This window comes from Balaenoptera physalus, assembly GCF_965194825.1.
Source record: "Balaenoptera physalus genome assembly, chromosome: 21".
Classification (NCBI taxonomy): domain Eukaryota; kingdom Metazoa; phylum Chordata; class Mammalia; order Artiodactyla; family Balaenopteridae; genus Balaenoptera; species Balaenoptera physalus.
The window spans coordinates 16,908,225-16,923,214 of NC_138902.1; the positions used below are offsets into that span (position 1 = coordinate 16,908,225).

Sequence of the window (14,990 nt, forward strand, 5' to 3'; positions counted from 1 at the left end):
ATAAATTGGGTGAGAGCCAGTAAGATGAGCAAAAGAACTCATAAAAGCCATATTTGGTAAATGAAGCCTCCCTCTATTCAGAAAGGAAGGCAGGCAGAGCCCAAATTCGAAATGGAAACTGCTGTGATACGATCTCTGTCAATTATATTGCCAATAAATACAAAGGTAAAACTGATGAGGTGAGTTGATTGGTGACTGATGATAAAAGGTCAAGGATTTAGTGCCTGTTTTGTGCTCATGGACAACTCACTTAATCCCTATTATACAGATGAATGCTACAAAATGGGAGAACCCAAGGAGAGAAGGGGATGGCTTAGCCCAATCAAACACTGGTAGTATAAAAATCCGTCAAAACGTATTTTGGCTTATTGATGGTGAGCGTCTAGGGTCATCTGAGCATTAAGAAAAAAATTATGCCCCCAAACAGAGGTATTTCACCCATGTTCTTGCTATTACAGTGAGTTCCACATTAGCACTTTGGACAAGGCTCCACTCGAAGAACTTGGAAGATGGTAACTTTGGAAAGGAAGGTTCTACTGAAAGCTTCACACCAGCTCAATAATGTTGGTGGATCCGAAGGGAAAAGGGAATCTACATATATCTCACCAGGACAAAGAGAAGTGCAGGTTATTTTCTGCACTGACATTCCCTCACAAAAGGCTCCACCATTGAGAGGAGCTGGGTTGGTGCAGGTCCGGGACCGTTTCTGCCATCCTCTACCACAGCGAACATTGCAGGCTGACCACGCTGTCCAGGAAGACCAGCCTCCATTCACTGAGAGAGAAAAACGGGGAGGGGAGAAAAAAAAGGAAAGAGGCATGTACTGATTGCCTACTATGTGCAAGCCACTTGCCAGGTGTTGTGAGTTGAGTACCAAGAGACTGGCGGGGACCCTCACCGGCTGCCCCATCGTGAGGCAACAGTAGGGCTGATCTAGTCTCCACCCCTCAGTCTACTCTTCTGATACAGGAGGGATGCAGAGAATTTGCATTGCAAGGAAATGATGAACCACTGGAAGAACTCATCAACCTATCTCTAAAGCACTTGAAAATCCAGAGTATAAGAAGAAAATCTCAGCATTTGAATTTCTATTAACTTTAAGTTCTTCAAAAATAAATCCCAGGGCTCTTCTATCGTGGAAGGGAGTGCCTTTACTTCAGTAGCTGGGAATTTCATTTATACAATACCTGAGATATTCAGCAAATAGTCATGTTTGTTTTTGGTGGATTTCATATGCCAGGAGAGGAGGTGCCGACAGCAGGTCTGGGGGAGATGGGGGGTGGATGTTGGGTTTGGGAAGAGTGGGAAGAAGTTGCCCACCTCATTTCATTTCAAATATAAACACAATGGAAGAAAACAAACAACTTTTTAGATTATTTTGAAAAGAGATCGAAAATGTCACTGACTATCTCCAGAAGTCCAATTCTGGATGAAAGGGAAACAGGCATCTGCCTTCACCTGTCAAAGGGACGAGGCAGGAGAGAACGCCATAATGGATAACCCCCAGTCCTTTCCGTTCTAAACACTGAAAGCTTTAATGAAATGCGCCTCCCTCTGCCTCTCTGCTTTCCGTCCTCTCTCTCCATTCCTGGCCTTTGGGCTGGTCTTACCATAAACCACCACTGTGGCTGACAGGCTCCTCCTCTTGGCTACGATGTTGGCCGCCATGCACGTATAATTTCCGGAGTCCGAGAGCCGCGCCTGCCGGATGATGAGGTTGTGGTCTGCCCTGGTGTCAATGTTCTCATCTTGTTCAGAGTCAATGGGCTCCTCGTTTTTCAGCCATTCCACCTATCAGAAGACAGCAATGTTTATAAGTCATTAAAAAAAAAAAGGAGCTTTCCTGGAGTTGGAAAGTGAGCAGTTACGGCATATGGGAGAGCGCTGTACCTAACATACAGAGTAACAACAATGATTTTTAAAAATCTTTATTCCATATCCCATCCTTTTTGGTATATTCAGGACATGAACACTCAAGCTCATAAACTGGAGGCCGGAAAAGGACGTAAATATCCTACTGACTTTGACCTATTTTCTAAAAATGCAGTGGGAGAGAGGAAAGACTGTAATTAGGTCATTTCATTATATTTCATCGTGTTACAGCTCTGACGATGATGATGATGATATTTTAATAACTGGCCCAAGATGGAGCTCAGAAAAATCAACACGTATATGTAGAATTTGTAGTTTGTGCAGAGAGGATATTATGTTGTCAGACAGGGTTTGAAGTCAATATGTTTCCATTTAAACACATTTTAATAAAGGTGCGATGATGTCTACAGGCCAATGTAACACAGATTTGGGTAATCATAGGCACATTAATGAAACTCAGATCTCAATAGTCCATGGTTTCGGGGATATGTTTCTTTGGTGATCATTTATGTTACTACTTCAGTGATTCAGCAGACATTTAGGTCGGATTAGGCACCCTAGACATCTAAGCCTCAGTCTCCCTTCCAAAGGAGCTCACTTTTCACATCCTCTGAGCGTAGGCTAGTCCCATCTTTGGTTTGTTTTGTCTAGCTTGCTCCTAGAGAACCTATTTCCCTCTTTCCATCTCCACCCTAATCCTATCCTTGGTCCAAAGGTCTCTTTCCTCGGACGCCTGAGGAAGACCCAGATGAGATCTTCTGCTCCCCGAATCCTGATCCTCCCCACAGCTGGGGTGCACCATCCCTACATCTCTTATTTCATCAAGCAGACCAGTCTTCCCAGACCTAACTGCCTTCCTTCCCCATTCTGTCCTTTGCTTCCACATCTAAACAACGTCACCACTCTCTCATGCCATCTTGGTAGCACCAGATGCAGCTCTTGTTTGACAATAACCATTTACCTCTAGTTATCAGTATGTGTTACACACAGGAATTTAACAGACACATCAAAACGGTAATTCAACACAAAAAAGCAACGGCAATGACTACAACAAAAAGACACCACATGGAAGCACATGCATCTGGGTTCTTTTCACCACACCCTCCCTGCCCACCACTAGCATAGAAAATTGAAAGTTGGCTTTAGTTGGCTCATTTCATGTTTATACCTAAAGAATTCTAATTTATTGCCAATAATCAAGTGACGTCTGTTAGACAGCAATTTGGTCTAATAAATATTTTTGGCTTCTATAAAAAGGGATTTATTGGGGACTTCCCTGGCAGTGTAGTGGTTAAGAATCTGCCTGCGAATGCAGGAGACACAGGTTCGAGCCCTGGTATGGGAAGATCCCACATGCTGCGGAGCAACTAAGCCCGTGCGCCACAACTCCTGAGCCTGCGCTCTAGAGCCCGCGAGCCACAACTACGGAGCCTGCGTGCCGCAACTACTAAAGCCCGCGTGCCGCAACTACTAAAGCCCGCATGCCTAGAGCCCATGCTCCATAACAAGAGAAGCCACTGCAATGAGAAGCCCACACACCACTACAAAGAGTAGCCCGCGCTTGCCACAGCTAGAGAAAGCCTGCGTGTAGCAATGAAGATCCAACACAGCCAAAAATAAATTTAAAAAAAATTTTTTTATAAAGAGATTTATTTATCAGAAGAAAACCTATAATGATCCTTCAATATTTATCCTAAGTACCATCCCATTAATGAGAGTATAGAATACCAAAAGTCATCAGCCATCCAAAATCTAACCTAGATGAGGTCGATTTTTAGAAGAGAAAATGATGCCAAAATAGCCAAAAGAGATCTGAGAGTTGTTTTAAAACATGAAGAAGAGCTGAGAAAGCAACATGGTACAGGACCGCGAAGTAAGGAAGCAAGCCTGACTACCAACCCCAGGAGTTCCTCAAGGCATCACCACGTGCCAGCCCGGTGGTATAAGAGCTAATGATGACCCAGAGCCCAAAAGCACTGCTCTGTTTAACAAAGCAGGACAGTGGAGCCAATTTTAAAACACATCTGACCACCAGCCTATGACAAAATATCCTTCACTCCCCACTAACACTGCCAGCCATTCATTCATTCATCTGACAAATATTCCAACCTTTACTGAACATTGGAGGTCGTCCTGAGAGTTGAGTAAAGTGAGATAAACAAAACCAGCATAGTCTCTTCTTTCATGGATCTAACTTTTAATGGACAAGATGGGAACAAAGAAGTTAAATCCACAACACCACCAGAAAATAAGAGCTGTCACCAATATTTGGGATGAAACACTGTAAAGCCAACAGGATTGGATTTTTTAAACCACCATCACTGTCGTGTCACTGGAATGAACAAATTGGTCAGCTTAAAGTAAGTCTGAGGAGCTTTGGTTCCACTCCACTCTCCTCCCGGTCCAGAAATTCTGAGTGTAAATTGCCTGACTTTCTGATTGTTAATTTCCTATCCTTGTTACTTCTAGCACCTACAAAGCCGTTCTCTCCTGTCTCCACCTCAAGTCATCTTCTTTTTCCATACTTTCCCCTAAAAAAGCTGGTCAGGATGTCGGGAAAGTCTGGCCGTGGTCCATAAGTAAATAATTCCTAGTGAGGAAATAACCAGAAAGAGCCCTGGGGGCAGAGACCCTGGAAACAGAAACGGAGTCCCAGCACCAGGAAATCAAAGAAAACTTTCATAAACAAATCTTGGCCCAGAGAAAATTAAAGCCACAATCGTCAAGGAGAGGTCTGGTTTCAAATTGAAAACTTATATAAAAATACATCATACACAAAATTAAGTGGGCAACAAACTAGGAAGATATTTGCCAGAAATTTGATATATAAAACAATAATAATATGATGATCTGAGGGATACTGATCTGAATCACTCAAGCTCTCATATCAGTTGATGATAAAATGCCATCCAAGACAGAAAAAACACATGCTAATTAAACAATTGAATAAATATTCTATACCACTAATAAAAAAGTTGAACAACAATATAATGACATTTTTCCTACCCAAAGAGCAAAGACTAAAATTACACAAGCATACACAGACACACACATACATATAGTATTTTTTTTTTTTTGCTGAACTTACAGAGCACGGGGCATTTCTGTTATTGCTGCTCTGCGATTATCTCCTTTCTGGGACGACACTAATAGCCTCTTAACTACCTGGTCTGTCTGGTGCTTCTGTTCCTGCCTCTACAGTTGATTCTCCACAAAGGGATCAGGTAATATCACTTCCTGGGTCCAAATCCTTCAACAGCCTTGAAGCCCACTAAGAACAAAATTGCAAATCCTTACCATGGCTAACAAAGCCCATCTTGGTCTGGCCCAGAGTTAATTCCCCACCTTAGATTCCCTAAGTAACCTCTGCACAGTCTACTCCAGCCCTACTGGACTCCTTCCTGTTCGAGAAAACTCAAAGCCAGTTCCAACCTCAGGACCTTAACACCTGCTGGTGCCTCTACCCGGAAGGCCTTTCCTGCAATTATCCCTACGGCTCAACCCTACTTTTCATTCGGGTCTCTAATCAGATATTTCCTCCTTAGAGAGGTCTTGCCTAACAATCCTTTCTAGTATAGCAAGGCCCCTCCACTCCCGGTGTCCTGCTTTAATTTTCTTCCTAATATTATCTCCATCTAATAGGCTTAAAGATAGTAAAAGCCTACTGTTCTTGTAATTGTGATCCCAGGAATTTACCAAAGGAAATTATTAGGGCTACAAACAAGGATTTAAACAAAATAAACTATTTTTCATAGCAAAAAAGAATGAAAGAAAACAAAAAAAAGTATGCCAAAGCTACAGGCCAAATAACAGACCTTTGTTTAAATAAATGACTCAGTAATAAAATATAATATTATATAGCACTAAAAGTCATGATTTCAACTAGTGAAAACACTGAAAATGCTCATAATATATGGAAGAGTCAAAATGCGAAACGATGTTCATTGTTATCATAAATTTGTAAAAGCAACAAAAAAACGAAATCACAAACATACATACACTTAAAAAATGGTTGGAAGAAAATGCAGTATGTTTGCAGAGGTTTTTAAGAGAAGACTTGGGGTAACTGTTGTTTTTCTTCTTGGTGGTTAATTGTGGAACATTCAAGGAAAAAGTATTTAGTAATCTGAAAAAAAATCACTTTAGCTTAAAAAAACTCCTTTACTTATGTAGCACAGTGGTATTCAAATTTATATTTAACCATAGACTGTTTCCTCAATTTAAAGCTTATGTGATCATATGATATATACAATCATATGTATCATATGATATCGCTTATATATGGAATGTAAAAAAATGATAAAAATGAACTTATACACAAAGCAGAAATAGACCTACAGACATAGAAAACAGACTTATGTTTACCAAAGGGGAAAGGGTGGGAGAGCGATAAATTAGGAGTTTGGGATTAACAGATACACACTACTATATATAAAATAGATAACTAACAAGGACCTACTGTATAGCACAGAGAACTCTACTCAATATTTTGTAATAACCTATAAGGGAAAAAAGAATGTAAAAAAGAATATATATATATCTGAATCACTTTGCTGTATACCTGAAACTAACACAACATTATAAATCAACTATACTTCAATGAATAAATTAAATAAATAAAAATAAAGCTTTTCAGAAAGCCCCAAGTGAAAAACAGATAAATATGGAAAGCTCTTATAACAGGTGCAGAAGTGAGGGTATTTGAGTTACAGAAATGAGGCGCCCTAAGCTGCAATGGCCCACACCCAGGGCCACTGTTTGTAAAATTCCAGGAGAGGTAATTCACATCCTTCCCTGTCTATGTCAATCATGCCCAACGGAGATGTTCAGCACACCTGTACCATCATATAAGTTGACCCTGCCATACAATCTACCGCCACCCACCTACATGTGCACTAAGAACACATACAATGGTCTGCTACTTGGTCTCCCCAGATCATAGCTTGAAAACCATCAATACAGGATGAATGAGGTATCCCAGGTACATACACATTCTGGTCTACTTGGTGTTTACGCTGTCATGACTCAGGTCCATCAACCCAATTATGTCTATAAACAATCGGCACATTAGGAGACACCTAACTGCGGGGCTGTTTTTTATTTGTAAACTAATAGTTTATCCATTTAACTGATGGCAGGATCTTTATGAGAAAATCAGTTTGGTATTTTCTGGGCTTATAAAAGTGACAAATTGCTCTTTGATTTATGCTTTTGTCGCTTAGAGAAAAGTTAAAACATTTTTGATGAGCTAAGTGCTCCTAATGTAGAATAGTTTAATAAATAATAGAAAAAAAGCATTTCCTACAGCAGCAGTTGCAAACTCGAATGTTCCTGGGGGCCAGCGAGGTAACGTAAACTACTAAAGTGGAGCTGGGGGCAAACCTCCACGTGCGTTGCTTGCATACTAAAGACAAGGGGCTATTCTTCATGCCCACGAAGGAATGAGCTCACGCTCATTTTTCTTAAAAAATGTTATTTTCTTTCTCCTTTTGTTTCCCCACTTTAGATAGAGACACAAGTATTTTTAAAAATTAATGATAGTGTAATGAAAAATGACCGTGAACTCATTTTTGCTTTAAAATTTCTGTTGCTTTTAATGTATCACAGTGGTGTTCACATGTACGGAGTATGTAGCTTCAGTATCAGGATGTACGGGGACCTGGTGCTGATAACGACAAAAATGTAGATTCCATGGTTTGTGCAAATAAATATGCAGCCACCAGTTGGGTTCACACTACTGGGACCAGTGTAACCAGATCCTTCCGTCTTTCTTGAGAAGCCACGGCTGTGTATTTTCATGTACTATTTCTTGATTCCAACATGATGGCTCATATATTACAAAATAGATTGTGAGGGTCAAACAAAACATGTCCATGAACTCCCTCTTCTCCAGATACTACAACACACCAGCTCTCGGGCCCTCTGTGAGCGTTATCACAAAGAGGAGCTCAATGCCCTTCACTGAAGTTAATTCCTTTTGGTAAGTCTGCTTCCCCCATCATCCTAGAATGTTCTGGTTCATAGGTATCAGGGCCCATTCTCAATGCTTTCTCATGTCAAGCACCTAAGAATTTCTGAACTTATATACAGTATCCTACAAGTATCATAAGGGCATGAATACTGAGTTCAGAAATGATTTTATAAGAGGTTGTCAACACTGGAAAGTCCCCATTAAGCTCTTAACAAAAGCAATTCACATTTTCAAATTAGCATTATGGGATCGATACAGTGATCACCTGAGGCTAATGGACATTTTTTTAATCACTGATCCAAATGACCTCATACTAACAGGTCATCTCTTTGACAGAGAGGCTTAACTTTCTGGAATGTCATGGGAGGCATTCACGCCCTGAGAGGAAAAGAATTTTTCATCTGGTTGCTACTTATTTAGCTTAGATGGATAATCCCAGTTAGGAGTGTGGGAAGAAACCAGCTACTTAGAGGTAATGAGCTAATGGATTTTCAGGATGCATGAGTTCATTAGCATAGTGTTATGTGCAGATGGTCTGCAATTTGTAGCTTTTTCCAGTTTATAAACAAATCTGGAAAAGCAGACCATCAAAGACAATTAGATTTCATGCCCAACAGCAGGTTCCTGTTCAGTCATTCTGGTTAGCTGGGGACAGAAGGTATGTAATTGACGACCCTATAGATTTCCTCAACAATAGGCAGCATGGTGTAATTGGATGGGAGGCAGCCTCCTTTGGAAGCGTGATGCTTCATGGGAGATTATCTTATCTGAGACATGGGTTACATTTGAAAATCTCTGCATGAGTCCTGACATTTCGCTTCTTCTGACCTTTTGTCAAAGACGTCCTTTGCAGGTATACACATAAACTCTACACCTAAAGGTTTATTTCCATCTGACAGCATGTCAGGTTCTAATGCTCCTGTTCTTGTTCTTAATATTCCATAAGAGCATGAGAAGGTGAGTGCTGTTATTAATCATTTAGAAATGTAAAAGCTAGACTAGAAAGAGAAAGCCACTTTAACAGGCCAGGTCTCTTCCCACACAGGATCCCAAGCCTGTTGTCTTTTGAATTCTAGATAGTATCAAGCTGGAACTCTCTCTCCCCTCGTATCCCACAGAAAATGCCAATGGGGGCCATTTGTTGGCATCATCTACCAAGTGTTCTTATCCCCCCCACCCCCAATTCCAGTCCTCTTGGGATTTGCTAGATGAAATATAAAATTGAGTTGCTCATATATATTAAAGAGGTAACCTCAGATTTCTGACTTTAGAAGCTTCTCAATTCATCTACTCATTGCTTGGGGTCACTTTCTTCTTGCACAACTTAGTGGCAAGCTCCTTAAGAACAAAAACAGTATTTTAAAACGTTCCTATATCTTGCACAGAACCTTCTTCTGAGGATATTCAATGGCACCTGTTGAATAAATTTTTTAGCCCAAATTGATATACCTGCAAGTTTAGAGACTGGTGTGATATACATACACACATACAATACAACTTCAAACTGCATTTTAGGGGTTGGACCAAGGGAGGGGATATTATTCTTTGCTTTAAATTCCAGGATTAAGCATTGATATGATCTAGAAGAGAGACATCTTTAGCGTAGTTGTTCTTAACTATAATCTGGGAACCACTAATATTTCATAATGGCTAAAAAGGGTCTCATGTTGAATTTCATGTATTTGCTCAAGATATGAGCTATGTAAGAGTAATAAATGCTTTTTCTCCTCACTACAACTAAGAATGTCTTGGGAAGGCAACCTTGTCTGATAGAACAGGGTGGAGAGATAGGGCTACACTAGGGTGTACGAGAGAGGTAAAGCCAGGGAAACACTGGAAAGTCACAACCATTCACAATGTGGTCATTCCCTACATAACCTCTCAAACTTTTCTGTAAAGTCACAACCATTCACAATGTGGTCATTCCCTACATAACCTCTCAAACTTTTCTGTAAAGTTACCACCTTACCAAATAACAAGTGTGACTGGATTTCTGCGGAAAAATAAGAGAAGGCTGTGACACGCATTCTAGCTGTTCGGGGCTAATCAGAGATGGTACACAAGGACACAGGGGTGGGGAGGAGGGGACCAGGCAGAAGTAAAGATGGGGTTCCACAGGACCCTGAGGAAGCCCCTGACTTCCACACCCTAGGACATTAGTCTAACCAATGTTTCTTATTTACTTAAAGTCGCATCATGAATTTTGATCAAATGAGTATTTCCCAGCCTAAAAAATGACACCTAGCATTTCTTATGTACTCACTATGTGCCAAGTACTCTTTTAAACACTGTACATCTGTTAATTAATTTCACTCTTTAAAAGTCTCTATGAGGTCGACACCATTTTCATTACCCCCATTTTGCAAATAAAAAAACAAAGATGTTAAGTACTTTGCCCAAAGTCATATATATAGTTAACGGTAGAGCCAGAATTTGAATCCAAGTTTCAACTCCAAGTCTTGCTTTTTTTTTTTTTTTTTTTTGGCCAAACTGCACGGCATGTGGGATCTTAGTTCCCTGACCAGCGATGGAACCCGCGCCCCCTGCATTGGAAGCGCAGAGTCTTAACCACTGGACCGCCAGGGAAGTCCCTCCAAGTCTTGCTTTTAACCACTGTGTTCGGTCATCCATATAATGCGCCAGATTTGGGTGGAACGACCCTGTGCCATTTGCAAAATTACATTAAACATAACTTTGAAAATGTATTTGGGGATTTTACAATCATTCCTAAGGACGGGGTGCAAAAAATATCTTGACAAAAGCAACATTGTTGAATAAGTATATTGTCTCCCAGAGGGTTGATTTAAAGGCCAGCTCTCATTTGAATGCACACATTTTGGTTATATTATATTAGCATGTCAGGACGTTCAGAATGTGACCAGAACTATTTTAACATCAAAAAATTACTCAAACTTAATATTTGTCCCTGTAGAGCTCATTAGAAGTTATGGTAGCCCTCACCAAGTTATCTGGTGTTTGATTTTGCTTTTGAGCAATGGGCAGAAATGAATGGAACAAGTAGTCCATGAAATCTCTGTGATGACAGCCTGTAGTCTTAAAATACTCAAGAAGGCCAACTGTATCTAAGTCTATTGGGTGACTTACAGGAAGTCATTTGCCTTCCTGAGAAAAGGGATAGGTATTTCTGGCCTTTTGCCTGGTTGGGCATGGATGTGATTGTGAAGCTAGGGCAGGCATCTTGTGACCATGAAGAAAAGGCAAAGGACCCCACAGAGATATTGATCACTGTCTTTACACTCTCAAATGAACACATTAATATGCAATACTTTATCTCATTTGATCCTCACAACAACACCAAGGTAGGCAAAGAAAATCTTATCCTTCCCATTTTACAGATTACATGATTCACCTAAGGCAACATACTCGGAAAATGGTAGAACTAAAACTGGTAGCGTTCAAATCATTTTCCTGCCACAAAACATCAGCCATTTTCTTGTCTCTTATTGACCACATGAAGGGCCACTCCTTAATATTTCCCATGATTTGGCTCGGCATTCCAGAGTAAGTCTTAACTGGGACGTAACTATTGCAATAGAGTGACATGCCTCTACTCAGAACGGAGCAAATTATCTTCTCATGTTAGTTGAGGCCATCACTTGTTTTGCTATTTTCAGATTAGATGTCATCTGTCCTCTCTGCTCTCCTTGATAATATTTCCTTCAAGTTATTTATAACAGTACTCTCATGTTTCCCCTTTGGTCTTTTCTTTCCAGACTGGATAGATTGACTTTAAAGCCACCTATACTGCAGTTGCTGCCATTTAGCTCCACTTATCTGATTATGCATCACAAAAGGAAGCAGAAATTCAGCTTAATTGTGAAGCCACAGCTGCAGAACCGGGCAAACGAGAGAAACCTAATGATCACAGACAGAATCACACTCACTGATGCCGAATGAAATGACAGACAGGAGTTCCTTTGTAGAAGCCTGAATTCCGATTATGGAACTCTATGTTCTGACATTGTATGCCTCTTGTCAGATCAGTGTTGTCCTTTAACTTCCCCGTTTCAGTTATGAAAGTCAGGTGCAGCCTCATATTTTTGTTTTTTTTTTTTAAATTCATTTTGACCGGTAAATGGTCTCGGAAAGTAAACACCCTGATCAACTGTTTACTGAAACTGTAACATTGTCATGAGTGAAAAATGAGACACGTTTACATTAATGTAAAGCATTCATGAGAATGATGATGAGAGGGAAAAGACAACACTGAACAGATGAAGCAGAAATATAAAAATGGGGAGAGATGTGCAATCAAAAGGTGATCCGTAAGGGAGGGTGTCTGCCACCATTAATTTTTCAGCTGTGCTTTCCCTAGTGCAATGAATCTTGCTGTTCGCTAATTCTACCTTTGCTCATTCCCATCTGCTACGGGAAAAGGGAAAAGGAATGCTGGTTTTTGAATCTTGGATAAAGCAACCCCTAGGAGATGCTTCCAAAACTTCTCAAGCTTTGAATTGGATTCGATATCCCAAAGAGTGACCTAAAACATAGTATCATGTGCCTCTTCATTTAAAGGGATTATTTTAGGATGGGAAGAACTCTTTAACAACATTACAAAGAGTTGGCTTTCAGAGAGACTCAAAACAGTTTCTGCATTCACATTTCCTCCCATAATTTCTGGCATGTAAATCAGGTTTTAAAGTGGTGGTGAGGGGATATTAATTAACAGTTCCCTTTTTCTGTTCCTTACAACCAGGTAATATATACTCAAGTGTTGAGAAAACAGCCATCTTAGTAAGGATTAAAGACTCAAAATGTTCATATCATAACTGGTTTTAAAAGCTGGTATCTGAGTTACATACGATTAGATAAAGAAATGCAAACACATATCACTGACACGTGCATACACACAAACCACTGGAGAAACCAGATCTGTTCAGAATGAAAATGTTTCTATCAGCTACATTGAAAGGCTAATCGTGTAATGATCTACAAAGGAAATGCAGGGACAGATATGGATGAGCTCAGTTTCCATATACTGGGTGGCTGAGAATGAATTAGCATAATCATAAATTTGTTCCAATTACAGAAGGCAATTATCAGAGCCCAGCTTACAGCATTTTCAAAATGAAATCAGCAAAGTGCATCTACAGCCCAGGTATATGCCACTGAGTTAATGGTGCTTAAAAAAAAAAGGCTCTATGCTCATTCATCTTTCATTCCTTTGATGACCGTATACTCCATACAAGTCTCCTTTTAGCTGACAGACACAAAGCCACCACGAAAGAAGAAAAAATACATGCTGTACAAAAAAAAAAAAAAAAGTCGTGCTTAGTATAATAACTCAAGTGCAAAATAGCCAAATTCAAACTCTGAAGTCTTGTATGGATGACTTCTCTAGATCAGTGGTTCAGGCAGTGCTTTTACATTTTAGACAGTAATTCACATCACCTCTCGTGTTCTCTCCAAAATGTTGATTAGGAATAAAACTGTGAGTAAGCCTGTCATTACCTGCTCCAAACAAAAGTTCTTTGTGCAAAAATGTAATGCTGCTGTTTTGCAAAGGTAACTCCACTGCTATTCCTGTTGTTTTCATGTTGCTTTCCTGTTAAAAATAGAACCTGCTGCCTTGTTAATCGTTGCCAACCTGTAAAAAGTATAGGAGAGTCAAACATATTTTGTACAGAAGGCAACAGATTTAGTCTCCTAATTTTAAAGCTGAAAAGGCAATTCAATTTAATCAGTTAAGATTATACTTATATATACTAGAATGTGCCCAGCACTTAGGAAGACACACACGAAAGAGGAATATTACTCAGCCATAAAAAAGAATGAAATAATGCCATTTGCAGCAACATGGATGGACCTAGAGATGATCATACTAAGTGAAGTCAGTCAGATAAAGAAAAATATCATGATATCACTTATTTGTGGAATCTAAAAAAATGATACAAATGAACTTATTTACAAAACAGAAATAGACTCACAGACATAGAAAACAAAGTTACAGTTACCAAAAGGGAAATGGGTGGCGGGAGGGATAAATTAGAAGTTTGGGATTAACAGATACACAGGACTATATATAAAATAGATAACCAACAAGGACCTACTGTATAGCACAGGGAACTATATTCAATATCTTGTAATAACATATAATGGAAAAGAATCTGAAAAAGAATATACACACACACGTATCCCTGAATCACTTTGTAGTATACCTGAAACTAACATACCCTTGTAAATCAACTATACTTCAATAAAAAAATTAAAGAAAAAGAGATACTCAAGAGATTGCAGATTAGTAAGAAAGACAAAAAAGAATTTCTACTGTAACTAAATGCAGTGGGTTTTACTGTTACATAGAATGATAGGCCCAGTGGAGCTGAATCAGGGGAAGCGGAGGAGAAGGGAAGAGAGACTGCTACATGTCAGAGGCTATTCTAGGCTCTTTCACATCTTAAACCACTTGGTGAGGTGGCCATTGTTAACTACGTCTTTACAGTTAGGAAAATAACTAGCATGAAAGAGCTGAAATATTTGAACATGCTCAAAATTCTGCCACCTTAAACAAGTAAGCAAACACAAAACCCTTCCTTTCCCTGCTTTTCAGGCATCTCTCTTGAATTCTTTAGCAATTACTCCTCATCATTACATTTCAATCGGGCTTCCACCCGATCAACACACTGAAATTGCTCTTGCTGACGTCACCGATGTTCCCCAGGTTGCTACATTCAGTGCAAACTGTTTTGTCTTCTTCTTTGACTCTCAGGGGTAATGAGAACCATTCTTGAATTGTGTCTTCCATTGGTTTTTATGATGCCACGTGTTCTCTCTTTGTAGCCTCAGGCCACCCCTGCTCTGTCTCTGTGTTGGCATCTTCTCTATCCAAACATGAAGTATTTTTGGGGGGCCCAAGAACATTCCCAAATTATCTTTAGTTCACTGACCTTCTTGAGTTACAGCCTCTTGTATTTAGACATCTACTCAGAATTTATTTTTGTAAGCTTCATAGATGCTTCAAGTTCAACAGGTGGAATTGGCTTTGGAATTTTTTCTTGCAGAATTCAGAAAGTGATAGATGATTTCCTTACCTATTTGACATTAAAATATATGAATCTCATCATCTGAAAATAGGGACTCATTGAAAAAGATTGGACGGTTGGTGACATAATAATTGCACATTAAA

At 39.7% G+C, this 14,990-nt stretch overlaps 1 protein-coding gene across 5 annotated transcripts in view; it reads right to left on the bottom strand.

Annotated features, from left to right (window-relative positions):
- UNC5D (unc-5 netrin receptor D) overlaps positions 1-14,990 on the bottom strand; it is a 590,870-nt gene that overhangs the window by 114,835 nt on the left and 461,045 nt on the right. For 3 of the 5 annotated variants that reach the window (XM_082444611.1, XM_082444612.1, XM_082444610.1), the window contains exons 5-6: positions 1,611-1,791; positions 607-774 (exon numbers count right to left, since the gene is read on the bottom strand). In XM_082444611.1, the coding sequence (XP_082300737.1) occupies positions 607-774; positions 1,611-1,791 (349 nt within the window). The remainder of the gene's footprint in view (positions 1-606; positions 775-1,610; positions 1,792-14,990) is intronic. The other 2 variants (XM_082444614.1, XM_082444613.1) reach the window with 1 other exon arrangement.